This window comes from Arachis hypogaea, chromosome 4, assembly GCF_003086295.3.
Source record: "Arachis hypogaea cultivar Tifrunner chromosome 4, arahy.Tifrunner.gnm2.J5K5, whole genome shotgun sequence".
NCBI classification, from domain to species: domain Eukaryota; kingdom Viridiplantae; phylum Streptophyta; class Magnoliopsida; order Fabales; family Fabaceae; genus Arachis; species Arachis hypogaea.
The window spans coordinates 118,108,609-118,124,025 of record NC_092039.1 but is presented as its reverse complement, the minus strand read 5'-3'; the positions used below and the strand labels follow the sequence as shown (position 1 = coordinate 118,124,025).

Genomic DNA, 15,417 nt, shown 5'->3' with positions numbered 1-15,417 from the left:
ACTTCCATATCCTGCTAATGAATTTATAATGGGAAGATTTATAAGAGAAATAAATAGAGGGACAATTGAAAATAATTTTGGTGGAGCAACCTCTGTAATAAGAGAGGAAATAAAAGAACGTTGTATGCAAGAAGCAACTCAAAAAAGATTTACAAATATAATTAGAATTTGCTGTCAGGATAATGAAGAGATACCTCAAAAATATGGTCTTAATAAAAATCTTCAAAGAAAAAGAAAATATCAATTTAGAAAAAGAAAATATTATCCAAACTGGAGAAAAAAGAGGTATTTTAGGAAGGAAAATAACAATAAAAATAAAAGACAAAAAAATAACTATTGCCCAAATAAAAAAGAAAATTGTAAGTGTTGGTATTGCCAAGAAGAATGACACTATGCAAATGAATGTCCAAAAAAGAAGGATAAAAAGAATCTTACTAAACAAATAGAAATTGCTAAGTCTTGTTTCATGGAACCATTAGAGGAATCTGATGATAACTTAGACTATATTTTTGAATATGTCTCAGAAACAGACTCAGAGATTGAGTAATAATGCCACATTTATTACTATAAAAATAACATAAAAGTTTATAAATGCTTTCATAGATTCTGGAGCAACACAATGCTTTGCTAGTTCAAATATAAAACTTGATTGAAAAAAATTAAAGAAACCATTAAGAGTTAGAATAGCTGACAAATCAATACATAAAATTGACAAAAAAGCAGAGATGGCTAAAATTTTTATTCAAAATTATAGGTTCATTGTTCCATCTATATATATGTTAGATTCTGGAATGGATTTTATCATAGGAAATAACTTTTTAAAGCTATATCATCCATTCATTCAAGAATTAACATATATAGTTTTAAAAGCTCCACACGATTCTTCAATAAATCAAAAATCGAAACGTATAAAAATACCAACCACTACTATAGATAAGATTCTAAAATTTAAAATATTTTCTATATTAGAGAGATGTTATTTAAATTTATACTTTCAGATAAAAATTCCAAAAAATAATCTTGAAACAAAGATAGAAGATCTTCTGGATGAAATTTGTGCTGAAAATCCTTTAGATATTAAAAATACAAATAACGAATTAGTAAGCATTAAATTAAAAGACCCTACAAAAGAGATAAATGTTCCAAATAAAGTTCCCTATTCCGCAAGAGATAGAGAAGAGTTCTCATTAGAATGTAGAGATCTTTTGGAAAAAGGAATTATAAGATTAAGTAAAAGTCCTCATGCAGCTCCAGCCTTTTATGTTGAAAACAATAATGAAATTAAAAGGGGAAAACGAAGAATGGTTATTAACTATAAGAAGATGAATGAAGCAACTATTGATGATGCTCATAAACTTCCAAGAAAAGATTCTATTTTAGAAAAAATCAAAGGAGCAACTTGGTTTTCATCTCTTGATGCAAAATCAGGATATTGGCAACTTCGTTTAGACGAAGAAACAAAGAAATTAACTGCTTTTACTTGCCCAACAAAAGAATCAACAAGTGTGTTGCTCTATGAATGAAATGTATTACCATTTGGATTAAAACAAGCCCCAGGTATTTATCAAAGATTTATGGAAGAAAATCTAAAAGAGTTAAATGAATTTGTTTTAGTGTACATTGATGATATACTAATTTTTACAAAACAAGATAAGGAAGATCATCTTCAAAAATTATTAATAGTTTTAGAAAGATGTAAAGAAAAAGGATTAGTTCTTAGCAAAAAGAAAGCAAGAATAGCAAAACAAGAAATAGAATTTCTTGGATTAATTCTATCCACCCAAGGAAAGCTAAAACTTCAACCAAATGTTCTAGAAAAGGTAAATTTATTTCCTAATAAAATAGAAGATAGAAAACAATTACAAAGATTTTTGGGGTGTATAAATTATATTTCTGATCAAGGATTTTTAAAGAATATAACAGAATACACTAAAAGCTTATTTCCAAAAATAAGTACTAAAAAAGAATAGAAATGGGATGAAAAAGATAGTATGAAAATTCAAAGAATTAAAGAATTATGTGAAAAACTTCCAGAACTTTATATTCCAGAAGAAAATGACTACTTAATAGTAGAAACAGATGCCTCAGACATAACCTGGTCAGGATGTCTAAAAGCTAAGAAAGTTATAAAAAGCTTGGAACGAGAAAAAGAATCACTAGATTCTAAATATTCCCCAAAGGAATTACTTTGCAGGTATATTTCAGGGACTTTCACTCCAACAGAACAGAGATATACCACTCATGAAAAGGAAACTCTAGCAGCAATTAAATCTCTTAAGAAATGAAAAATTGATTTACTACCCAGAGAATTTACATTAAGGACAGATTCAAGTTACCTAACAGGTTTTATACGATATAATTTAAAAGTTGATTATAATCATGGACGATTGGTAAGATGGCAATTATTTTTGTTATAATATCCAATAAAAATTGAATATATTAAGGGTGACAAAAATGTTATTGCAGATACATTAACGAGAGAATGGAGTTCGTCTACAACACATTAGATCAAGAAATTCAAAAATATGAACAAGAACTCGAAAAATGCAAGCATTGTCAGCAAATAAGGACACAGATCCAATCCCTCAAGAAGGCCATTGAAGCAATGAAATCAACACAACAAGCAAAACCAACAGAGTTCAGCCAGCTAAGCGTGGTGGACAAATCAGGTGAAGAAAAAATTTTAAAAAATAAAACAATTGCTGAAATCATTAAAAAATCCACCCAAGATAAAAAATATTATGTAATTTATAATGACCCCATGAAAGGAGTATATGATGCCTGGGAAAAAGCAGCAACATTCACACATCAATTAAAGATAATTCATAAAGGAGGGTTTCTAACATTGGAAGAGGCAAAGGAATCCTTTAGGGAATATGAAGCTCTCCATCCAGAGTAAACCCTAAAAAGAGTAGATAAAGCTCCAATTCAAACCCAGAGAACAGGGATAATAAGAAACATTCCTACAAGGGCTGAAATCAAGGAAAAGAAAAGGGTTTGTAGATCAAATCTCAAAGAAACCCTTAACATAGTCCTGAATTGGACTGAAGAAAAAAGGGCAATTTTGGGATACTATCCTATTGCCAAAGAAAAGCTAACAAAACTGGTTATATTTCCAGATGCTTCCCCATCGGATACCTATCAGTTTTTCCAGTATGGATTGATTGATACAATTTTAATTTTTAATGATCTAAAAATTATTAGTGAGTAAACAAATTGAGTAAACAGATTGAGAAAATTAAGGATCAACAAAAAAGATCTAAAATTGGATGGATTCATATTAGTACTATACAAGTCTTAATCAAATCTACATATATGAAAGGAATTAATTCACCAATAAGCTTAGCAATCTGTGACAAAAGAATTACTGATGACCCAATAGATCAAATAATTGGAATTGTTCATGGAAATTTGGCAAACGTAAATGTTAAATTCAATGCCCATCTTGGATATGCTATACCTTTATCAACTGAAAACCTTGGAAGATCTATAAGTTTGGCTTATAAATTTCATAGAAAAAATCTAATGGAACAAGACGATGAACCTTTTTCAATTACATATGCAATAAATTATGCTTTAACAAACAGCCATCATAGTATAATATTTAAAAACAAAGAAAGAATTTATGTTGATGAATTATTTCAGAAAATTGTAAAAACAGAAATACCAAAATATAAAGTTATTGAAAACCCAGTTCTATTATTAAAAGAACCATCAGAAAAATTAGTTTCATCGAATTTTCAAATAAGAGAATCTAAAATTAATAGCCCTTTAAGTTTATCCAAGTTAAAGATTAAAGAAGAAAATTTTGAAATAAAAGAATTAACAAAAAAGGTCGAAAAATTAAATGAAACCCTAAACATTAAATTATGATAATAAATAAAGAAAAAATATATGTAACTTATCAAGACAAGAAACAAGAGCTCTTTGAAAGAGAAAATCGGTTGAATTATTTACAATTTTCTGAAATAAATCAAAGAGCATTTGAAGCTCTAAAAATAATTTATGACAAGTTAAAAAGAGAAGTCGAAGAGCTAGAAAAATTAATAGAATCTCTAGAAAATAGTAATGAATCGATGATAGAATTTGCAGAAATTCTAAGATAAATAATGAAGCATACAAAGATTGAAAGACCAGAAAATAAAATAAAAAGGAAAAGGGCGAAAAAATTAAAAAGTAAAATAAAGGAGTATAAAAGGGAATTAAATAATCTTCAGATCGAAATTGATGACCTTATAATAAAAAGGATAGAAATAAGAATAAATATAAACAAGTTGGAGTTAAACTTAAAAAATTTATAAATGCTTGGAAAACCATATTATGACTTAAAAGAATTAAAGCTGTTAAAAGAAAAAATGGAAAATGAAGTTGAAAAATTAAAAAGATATTTAGAAACAACAGAAAGTGTAGAAATAAAAGAAGTTTTTGAGGATTTAAAAAATTATATTAAAGAAAAAGACAAACAGATAAAAGATTTTATATACAATAATCTATGCAAAAAAAAATATTATAAATTAAAACAAGATTGAAAAATCAGAATTATAAATACTAGTAATACGGTCAATACTTTTTATTATGAATTGGCAAATTATTCGAAGAGTTAATAAAAATTTCGAAAAAGAAATTAAAAGAAAAGACGACTTTAAAAATTGGTATCAGAGCCAAGTTAACGATTAAGGATAACACTTTCTCTTTAAACAACACTTTTAATGACACGTTTTTTCAGCTACAAAAAGACAAAAATCTGTACAAACACATCTGTACACTAGATGGCCTTATTATACATTATACATGCTTATAAAAGCTATATATTGTGTAATTATGCATCATATGTGAATCAGTCATCAAGGGAGATGACACTTTTTCTTAATACAAAATTGAGAAGATAGCATGACGTGTGGGGTGTGGTACCAGCGGCGGTTCTTGACATACATATTGGTAAAAAAGGTTGCATGGCTTTCCAATGAGTTCTTCTTGTGATGTGTGAATTGTCCCATTTATGGGAAAAAGGGTTTGGTATTCGATACCTAATTCAGTTCAGTGCCAGATGGTAACGGTTATCTTTTAAGTCATTCCAAGCTGAGAAACATAGTGTATATATTAGGCTTGGCTTAAATTAATGCTGCAAATTAAGGTTACAATTATATATATTCTTCTCATTTCACACGCCTTTGCTTAGGAAAACTGATAAGGAGACAAACTTGGGAACTTGGGCAAGGATAATTTGGAAATAAAAAAAAACATACTATACCCAGTTTGGTAAAGGGATCCTTTATGTTTTTGTGGACAAAGGTAGCTTGGTGACAATGATAAATGTTCCCCGGAAACAAAAAGTAACAGCTTTACTAGGGAATTAAAGAGCATGTGTTTCAACTAACTATATGTTTTAGAATACTAAGTCGGTGTTTGAAAAAGAGAGCGAAAGTAAATTAAATTTTTGTATTATTTTTGATATAAAATATATAGAATTAAATTATATTTTAATATTTTATTTTATCAAAGAAGAAAAAATGAGATTAAATTTAAAATTTAAAAAATTGAATAAAAATAATTTTAAAAACAAATATTATTAAAATTTTAGTTTTTATTTTAAAAAATTTCAGTCTCTTATATTTTTATTTTTTAAAAATATTAAAAAATTGAAATTTTATATTTAAAAAATAAAATTTAATTCTAATATATAACTATTAAATACACTAATGAATTCCAGTTTGTATTAGAACTCCAAACGCTACCTAACAAAAGTGTACAGAAAGCCAAGGATTATGCTTGTTGAATATGAAACTTTGTGTATCCCAATGGGGGTTGAATGTATCATGTGAACATATTGTTACATCATACATAGTTCCAAAACCATTATTTAGGACAAACGATATTCTCTAGTATATTTAATTTTGGGAAACTATAATTTCGGTGCTCTAAACGGAAATCCAATAGAAAAGTATTTTATTTATTATTTTTGCCTTAACATTTATGTTTTTCTTTTAAAAAGTGTTTATTGAATGATGGGCCTGGGCCAGTCCATGCAACCTGGAGCGGGTCCCATTTTCTGGCGTTTCTTCAACGGCTTTGTCATTAAAGAACGGAGAGGAAGCTGTCAATCAGTTACAGCCGTTCGATAAACTTTACGAGGAGAAACGTAAACCGTCCGATTCGGTGCCGATCGCAAGGAATATTCTTTTGAAGATAAGTTTGCCGCGGCCATGATTCGGCTGACAGCTCTCCCATCCCCGCCGGGTCCCTGACACTTAACATTTTTTTAATAAAAAAAATAAATAAATACGACTAAAATATTATAATATATGCTCTTCAAGATGATTACTAAAAGAAAATGCCAAATTTAAGGGAAAAAACAAGCTTAAAACGTGTTTCATTAAAACAATTAGCGTCTGCTTATTGGGACTTTTCATTTTATATGTTTTAAGTATTAATATAATTTATTGAAAAAATCATATATATAATACAATAAATAGAACAAATAATATACTTTAGTTAGTAAGTAGTGCATAAAAATATAATTTAAAGAGAGTAACTTCAATTACTTTTAATATACGATTAATCTTATCTAATCATTTCTTTACATTTAGTGACTAAATTATAAGAAATACTTGTTAGCGTTGAATATTTGGTAGTTTTTGCTTTAAAAAAAGAAAAAGAAAAAACAATGGACGGCCAAAAAGAAAAAAAAAAACAATGGACGGCATCCAAAACTAAATAAATAAAATAAAATAAAGGTAAACAACGGCTAAGTGGCTAACCCACTAAATAATAATAAAATGAAACAACGGGAACAGCAATTTGCTCATCACGTACCAACAAAATAAAGACACGTTTCAATCCTTCACGAATTCAAAGAGTTAGCGAGGGTAATGTTATCACAGAATCTCCCTCACCAGCTACCTCACAAAGTTAAGCCTCAAGTCTCAGCTTTTCCCAATTCAGAGACTCTATATGCAAAACACCAAAACGAAACCCTAAGTCAACTTTTTATCGATCTCGATCGATTCGATTCTTCTTCAAGGTCCCTTCTTTCACTCCTTCGTTCTCTCGATTTTTTCTTTTTCGGATAATTTCTGCGTTTTTTCTTGACGAAAATTCAACAGAATTATGTTTCATTTTTTACAATTTTATTTTGGTTGCCTTTTGTGGACAATCTGAAGATTGGTGAAGTCTTTAGTTTCGATCTATTCTGTAGATTAAGGATCTAACGTATTTTATGAGGTTTACATCTTTTTTATTTTTTGAAGTTCGCGGGAAAATGGAAATAATTTTTCCTTGACTCATTTTTGTATGATGATGGTGTTTGATTTTGCTGTTGATAGGGTCCAGGTGAAGGGATGGAATGATAGATGGTAGTTTTTTGCTATTTTTATTCATTTTTAGTGATTTTTAGTTGTAAGCAGTGATGTAGGAAAATGGAAGGATTTGGAGGAGAAAGACTTCGATGGGTCTTGGTTTATTCTGTCCTCCATCCCCCTCTCCCGAAACCACAAATTCTTTTTAATTATTGTATTTTATTTTTCATTTATATGGAAGGATGTTAGCTAATTGGCTGTTAGTTTCTTATTCCCATATGGATATAAAGGAGATGATGAGAATATATTTCTGATATTGGAATTTCTGGTTTTCCAGTTATGGGTACTTTTGGTGTTAGATTCTACTTACTATATGCAGCCTGCAGGTTATTTAAGATAAATTGGTCAAAGTTTTCTAATAGCATGATACAGCTTGATTTAAGAAAGAGAACTAAATGTTTATTGTCACAACAAAATAATTAGATTGGGGAAGGAGAGGATAAATGGTATTGGGAGTGGGTGATGGGAGTTAGTTATTTGAGAATTGAGATTAACTATGTCAGGATTATAAGAATTTAATATCTGCATTCTGCCTTTATCCAAATTTTTTATTTTATATTTTATCTTGGAGAAACATGCTATTGTAAAAGGTGTAGTTATTATGAGATATTAGTGCACAAATAACTACTAATTCTGTTATTTGTAGATGTTTTGCTATCTAAAATTTTCATTTGATATGCATTGCTTGTCTGCTCGATATTTTGAAATTGTATTGTCGTTCTTCTTCAATGTTGTATCTTACTTCATAATTTGTAATCTTCCTCCACAGTAAAACATCTAAAATGAGCCGTCCCCAGGAACCACACAGACCATTCTTTCCTTTTGGAAATCCTTTCCGGATGATATCACCTAAAGGATCTACCTTGTCTCCTCAACTTCTGGCAGTATTACATGCCTTTGAGGTAACTCTGGGAGAAAGGCTGAAAAAGCTTATGCCCAAAAGCAATGATGAGATACTCAGTTTATCTTGGATGACTTTGGCTATGCAAATGCTTAGTGAGACTCATAATGATATTAAAACCCTCATAGCAGATCTTGATCTTCCTGTTCATGATTGGGATGAAAAATGGATAGACGTGTACTTGGACATCAGTGTAAAATTGCTAGATATATGCATTGCATTTAGTTCTGAGTTATCACGCCTGAACCAGGGTAATCTTTTACTTCAATGTGCATTGCATAATTTGAATTCTTCCTCTCCAAAGCAGTTTACCCGAGCTCAATCTTCACTTGATGGTTGGAAGAAGCATATTGATTCTAGGAACCCTAGGATTGAAAAATGTGATGGAATCTTGGATAATCTTGTTGGGTCACTTGATCTGCCAAAGGTCAAAAAGTCTCCCAAGGGGAAGGTTTTGATGCAAGCTATGTATGGAGTAAAGGTTCAGACAGTATTTGTATGTAGTGTATTTGCAGCGGCTTTTTCAGGCTCGACTAAGAAGTTGATAGATTTGGATGTGGCTGAAATATATACATGGGCTCCAGAATTTAAAAGTTTGCAAAATCTTGTAAATGAGGAAGTTAGAGTTAGATTTTCTAGTGGGCGATTTACTGTGTTGAAGGAGTTGGAAGCAGTTGATTCTGCTGTTAAGGAATTATACCCTATTATCCCTGATGTGATGGAACCCATTGAGACAGAATTGGATCTGAAGACTGTTGAGCAATTAGGCAGAGTGACGGAGAAGCTTTCAGAAGGATTAGATCTTCTTGCAAAAGGAGTGGATGGCTTTTTCCAAGTGGTCTTGAGCAGTCGTGATGCCTTACTATCTAATCTTAGATCAGGTGGAACTGTCTATGATCGTGGCTCCGGGGGTAATATAGGTGTGCAAGCAGTCAATTGAATGTCTTGCAGCCTGACCTTGGTACATACTAAAGCATATAGGTACTTGTTTTTCCATTTTATGATTGATGTTTTTCAATCTTGTTTGGCTTATTATGGTGTCCAAGTTAGCATGAGTAATAGGTTATATGGTTGTTCTATGGTGCTAAAATGTACATGTCTATTGCTATGTGTAATTGCATACAATAATATATATATAAGAAAGTTGTATTGTGCCCAAAGATGTTTATTCCTGTGTGATCTGGCAAATCATTGTAGTCATCAGCATGAAATCTCTGGCTATCCATTTCCCTTCTGGCAGCAAGTGTCCTCTTATGAGTTGTGGCGTGTTTTGTGCTTATGTTGTTACTCATATAGCATGCTATTATACATTTATGTTATTTTTTGTTGGTGAGCTTGCATTTACATCTGGGATTTTTTGAGCCTGAAAGTTGATTAACATTTTTATTAGGGCATTGTAGTTCTTTTGTTGTTTCATAGACTGGACTTTTGGTATGTGTGTGTATATCACCCTGAAGCAGTTTTGATTGAATATCATAGAATGGAACACGTCTATATCACTTACCTTTTCGTATGATATGTGATCTGACACTGAATCTTAATTAACAGTTGCATCTTGGCTGTATCCAAGTGCCACAGCTTTTTATCTCCTCACATCTCAGCTCACAGAATTACTCAACGCTATGCTTTGGTTAATGGGAGATTAGAAGAAGCACTTGCAGCCTGGCTGCTCTTGTTGAGATCTGTGAAAACTGAGTTGCTGTTGAGATCTGAAAGCTGAGAAATGAGTTTTTGGTAGGAGAGCATCTATATCTCTCTCTGATCTGAGCCGATTATTCACTCGGGCTCAGTTGGCAGTCCAGAGAGAAGCTCTATGCCCCCTCGCTTTCTGTCTTGCATCGCAATCCCTTTGTTTTATGTGGTTCATTAACCCCCCTTAATATGAGGTGGTAAAGAAAATTTTGAAGGAATAGTTGGGGAAGACCACATTCCTGAGCTGAGATGAGATATGGTTACACAAGGTACCTTGAAGGGATCAGAGATGGAAACACACCACCTGAGAGTCCTCTTCCATATTCTAACTTGAGCATAGCTCAAAGAAGAGCTGTGTCTTGAAGGGGGCGTGGTTTTGGGAACACATTTACTATCAATTTTACCATGAAATATATCAAGAAACTCGCTGAATATTTGATTAAAACCGACACACTTCGCACGTGGGGTTTGAACAAATGTTTCCTCAATTTAGTTTACTTTGTGCTCACATTTTTAAAGCGGGCAGACGCAACACCACACTGCATAGAACTTCCTTAAACTCTAAAGAGTACTTCGTGTTCAAAAAAAGAACTCTAGAGTACTATGAAAGGAAGAAAAGTTTTCATGAAGGTTGAAAGGGGAAAAAGTGGGTTTTTCTTTCTTTAAATATAAAACAAATAAATGGATCCAATAATATTAGTTTGCAAATAAATTCGGTTTTCGTCTTTTGGTGGTTCTTAACGCACTTATATCAGGGGTGTAAAACGGGTTAGCCTGCCCTTCCGGTGAGGTGGTTTCGAATTCTTTTTCCATTTTGTCTAATGGCGGGTTAGCGGATAAGTTCGCCAATTTTTTTATTAATAAATTATCAAATATTAAATAATATATATAATTTTATAATTATTTTAATAAATTTATAATTTATAAATTTATAAATATTAAAATTTTTATAATTTTAAATATGTAATAAACATATTTATCAACTAGGTTTTTTAAAACAAAATAATAAAACTAACACTATAAAATATAAAATAAATATTATCTAAAATATATAATTAAACATTATCAAGGTGAATCAAATATATAATATAATTCAAAATTTCAAATTATAACATATAACATTTTCAATTATCATTTTTAATTAAAAAAAGACGAGCCTGCCAAGTGCCAAAAAAGTTCGCCCTGCCTTGCTAAAATCCACGTGGATTAGACCGATTTTCTAATTATGTCGGTTTTAAATTTTTAGCCTGACTCATCTTTTTTGGTGAGTTATACGGTTGACCTGGCGAGTTTTGGCCTGTTTGTTATTTCTACTTATATGGCTTTTAACGGTTAAAGTGATTCCAAATATATTATACTAAAGACTAAATATTTGCTATAAATTCTTTAAGGATTAAAATTATGTTACCTTTTTTGAGAATTAAATTGATGTTGTGTGTATTTTTGAACGACTGAATTGTTCTTTTAGTCTAACTCAAATTTTACATTTTATAAAGCGTAATTGGTGTAAGGGTAAATTGGAAACAAAACAAAAGAAATTACTCTTGTTTATTGCTAGCTTGTTATAGAGATATGTAAAAAGAGAGAAAAGGGAGGAAGAGAAGAGATTTCTAACCTTATTAAATGGATTGATGTAAATAGATTGTATTAGTGCCTAATTAGTACCAAACATATAGATCATGAAGAAACACGAATGGTATGGAACCAATTTTGAATTTTTGATCAATAACCCAACCATATGTTTAGTCAAATTTTTTTGTTATTCTTATCATTTCGTTGTTATTCGAAATAGGTTTTTATGTGTTATCGATTTGATCTCAAGTTTTAATTTCAATGGAGCAGCTACCAAATATGAAGAAATAATGGACAATTAATAAGCGTTAGGTGCACTGTTGTGACTTCTGCATTGCACACGTAAAGTGTTCTGGGTAAAAATTCATTAAAAAAAAAAATCACAAAGCATAGGGATAAGATTACATTTTCCTGGCGTAATTTCTTAAAATATCAACCGCTGGATTAAAAGTTTATATGTTATAGATTATCTGTAAAAACTTCATATCAACACCGAATTATCTAAACTTTTATATACTTGAAATCAATATAATGTATTTATTCAAAATATATATATAAACAAAATTATCTTCAATTACATGTTTATTAACGTCTGGTGAAATTTTGTATAGATGATGTTTACTATATGTTATTAGGATTCAATGGTTGAATCTATAACATATTCATTTATGAAATGGTGTAATTTTTTTTTTTACTAAAGATAGGAGACTCGAATCCGTAACTTTTTAATTGAGTATGAGAAAACTATACCATTTGAGCTATAATTTATTGGCAAATGGTGTAATTTTTTTAAAATGACATCACTATCATTATATATAAACAAAGTGGGTGCCCTATATTATATTATTATTAGTTTAAAAGATAGCATGGAAGTAAATTGAATTTTACTAAATGGTTAATTAAAATGAGTTACTTTTTTATTAGGGGTGTACGCGGATCGGATCGGATTGGATATGGCCAAAAATTCGATCCGATCCGTACAATTTTCATCCGATATGATATCCGAGTTTTTTAGTGCCGATTTGATTCGCAAATGTGCGGATCGGATCGAATATCGGATATTGGATATATCCGCATAATTGAACATTCTCTTTTAATTTTAATCATATTTTTATGTAAAAAATTCAATAAAAATATTTCTTTCATACTTTTAAACTTATTTATTCCTAAAATATTTTTAATCAAACTTTTCCTAAATAACAAAAATAAAATAATACAATATATGAATAATAATTACTAACTAAAATAGACAAACAAATAAATATAATACCAAACATATATATATATTTAATTATTATTTTGTGGATCCGCAGATCGAATATGCAGATGTAAAGCAGATATCCGCGATCCGATCTGTAAAAGGTGTAGATATTTATCGCGAATTTACGGATACGATTCGATTCATGAACACCCCTATTTTCTATGGCTCTAAAAGCAAATGAATTCAATTCATCATCATCCAAAGATTTACGATTGTCACAAGCTTTCATACGGTAATAATTTACCACAATATTCACAAATGAAAACATAAGAGAATAAGCAAGAAGATGGATGGTTGAAGAGTCATAAGTCATAACCCTCAGTTGGTCTTGGACGTTATAGACTTATAGTTTTACTCGTTTTCATCTCCAAGTTCAACGGTCAACATTATGACCAGAGTGAAAAAGAAAAGAAAAGAAGAGAAAAACAAATACTGACAAAGAACTAGGAAGGAAGCAAGGCATGCCACTAAAATAAACTTTTATTCACTCCATTATTTCGTTGAAATTGGGATGAAGAATTTTGGCTTGACATTGACTTTGAAGGATTAGGTAGGTAATATCTACGAAGCTTACAAAGTAGCTTGAGTTTGATGAAATCATTTACTTGACTAGCATGATTGGTTCTAGATTCTTCATTTTGGTTTATTAAGATTTATGTGTCATGCACCTCGCTTTTAGGTTTACCCTTCTAATTAATTATAATCTTTTTCAAGAATTGAATTACATACTCACTAAGATCATATCTTTGTGGTGTAAAGTTTTTACTACAAATTACCTTTAAATATAATATTTGTATTATCATTTCATGTAATTTGAATGAGAAATTTGCAAAATACTCTAAGATATATATATATTTCTAAACAAATACTTGTATTTGTATATATCTAGGTTTAATGATTTTCAGTTTTCTTCTCCTAAAAGCTGAAAAGGTGCTTATAAGAAGAAATTAAGGTTGAAAAACAAAAGAGTTATCTATAACTCAGTCACATATAATTATATATGAATGTATGTATTATTTGATATATTTTTAATATGTATTATATACAGTTAATTGATTTGATGTAAATATTCTGGTTGTTATTTGGCAACGGTCGTAGTTTTTTCTAGTAATTGGAGTTTTCACATTAAATTCTTGTGTTGTGATTGTATCTATTTTATTTCTCTGTGAAAGGTATTTTCTCAAGGAGAAATGATGTATTATTCCCAACAAGTGGTATCAGAGCTTCGGTTCGGTGGGATTTATTCTTAGTATGCTTTGTGGTTGCAGCCTAGTCTGACCTTCCACATCAGAAAAGAATTTTGTCCTGTAGCTTGAGGTTGATCTTTGGTTGTTGTTGTTGTTGCTGGAAGGCAGTGTGACACTGTGAGAGTGCAGTTTGAAAAGGTTCTGGCTAAGGAAAGACTTGGTATTTAAGTGTGTTCATTGTGACCCACCTCTCTTTCCTGGAGACCCTTCCTAGTGCACGGTTTACAGTTGAGTTATACTATTTCAGTATACGATTGCAACAATGTCAGGATATTCAAGAATAGAGAAATTTGATGGAAGAATCAATTTTAGCTTATGGCAAATACAAGTCAAGGATGTGTTAATACAATCAGGTTTGCACAAAGCGTTGAAGGAGAGGATCTCTAGTATGAAGGATGAAAAATGGGAGAAACTAGATTTGAGAGCTGCAAGTGCTATTCGCCTGTGTTTGGCTAAGAATGTTCTTGCAAATGTGCAAGGAATGAAAACAGTCAAGGAACTTTGGGATAAACTCGAAAGGTTGTATCAGGCAAATGGCATCTCAAATCGGTTGTTATTGAAGAAGCAGTTCCATAATCTACGCATGGATCACAATGTGAAAATCTCCGACCATCTTAGTGCTATCAATGGTATTGTCTCTGAATTAGAGGCAATTGGAGTGAAAATTGATGATGAAGATAAGGCACTGAGGCTCATATTGTCTCTTCCTTCTTCCTATGAGTATATCAAACCTATTTTAATGTATGGGAAGGAAACTCTTAATTTTGAAGAAGTTGCTAGTAAGCTCATTGCTGAAGAAAGAATAATGAAAAATGAGGATAGCACTTCATCAGATTTGGCGCTTGTAGCTAGAGGTGATAATTATGGAAAAGGAAATTGTGGAAGGAGTGTAACATGCTGGAAATGTGAAAAGCCTAGGCATGTAAAGAGAAGTTGTCCAGGTAATGCGGTTTCAGAAAAAGACTCTCAATTTAATACTTGCAATATTGCTCTCTCTATGAGAAAAGATGATGTTCTTTAGAAAATAAGAAGTATCCTCATGGTATTACCGCACTGCCATGGATAAGGATAAGTTGTGGCAATCGGGTCCACAATTGTACACGGGCATTGGTTGGCGTTGAGATGCAAGGTGTGTGGCGGAGTTATGTCGATGGCTGAAGAACTTCCAGGAAAAGCCAATTTGAAAGTTCCACCATGAATTTTCAGCAAGGTTTCGATCTGTACCAAGGCGAAATGCTTGGAGTGGTCTAATTCCAAGTGAGTATACTTTCATGATGGAGTATGATAGTTCTCTGAACTATGATTGTCGGTATAGACAATGGCAGCAAAAAATTGTCGGTGTTGACTATGGAAGCTGAAGATGTGTGACTATTTCAATCAAGGTGGAAA

The 15,417-nt window shown here is 31.1% G+C and overlaps 1 protein-coding gene across 3 annotated transcripts; it reads left to right on the top strand.

Moving 5' to 3' along the window:
* The first annotated feature begins 6,805 nt into the window (after positions 1-6,805).
* On the top strand, positions 6,806-10,425 carry LOC112797516 (protein BPS1, chloroplastic). 3 transcript variants are annotated; one of them, XM_072236115.1, is made up of 3 exons: positions 6,806-7,021; positions 8,125-9,237; positions 9,805-10,425. In XM_072236115.1, exons 1-2 carry the CDS (start codon positions 6,870-6,872, stop codon positions 9,194-9,196), a joined length of 1,224 nt encoding a protein of 407 aa, XP_072092216.1. In that variant the 5' UTR covers positions 6,806-6,869; the 3' UTR covers positions 9,197-9,237; positions 9,805-10,425. The 3 variants fall into 3 exon arrangements, with proteins under 3 accessions (XP_072092216.1, XP_072092217.1, XP_025696284.1); XM_072236116.1 differs by lacking the exon at positions 9,805-10,425 and adding an exon at positions 9,454-9,759 and having other exon boundaries at positions 6,835-7,021; XM_025840499.3 differs by lacking the exon at positions 9,805-10,425 and having other exon boundaries at positions 6,835-7,021; positions 8,125-9,416.
* The last annotated feature ends 4,992 nt before the right edge of the window (positions 10,426-15,417 follow it).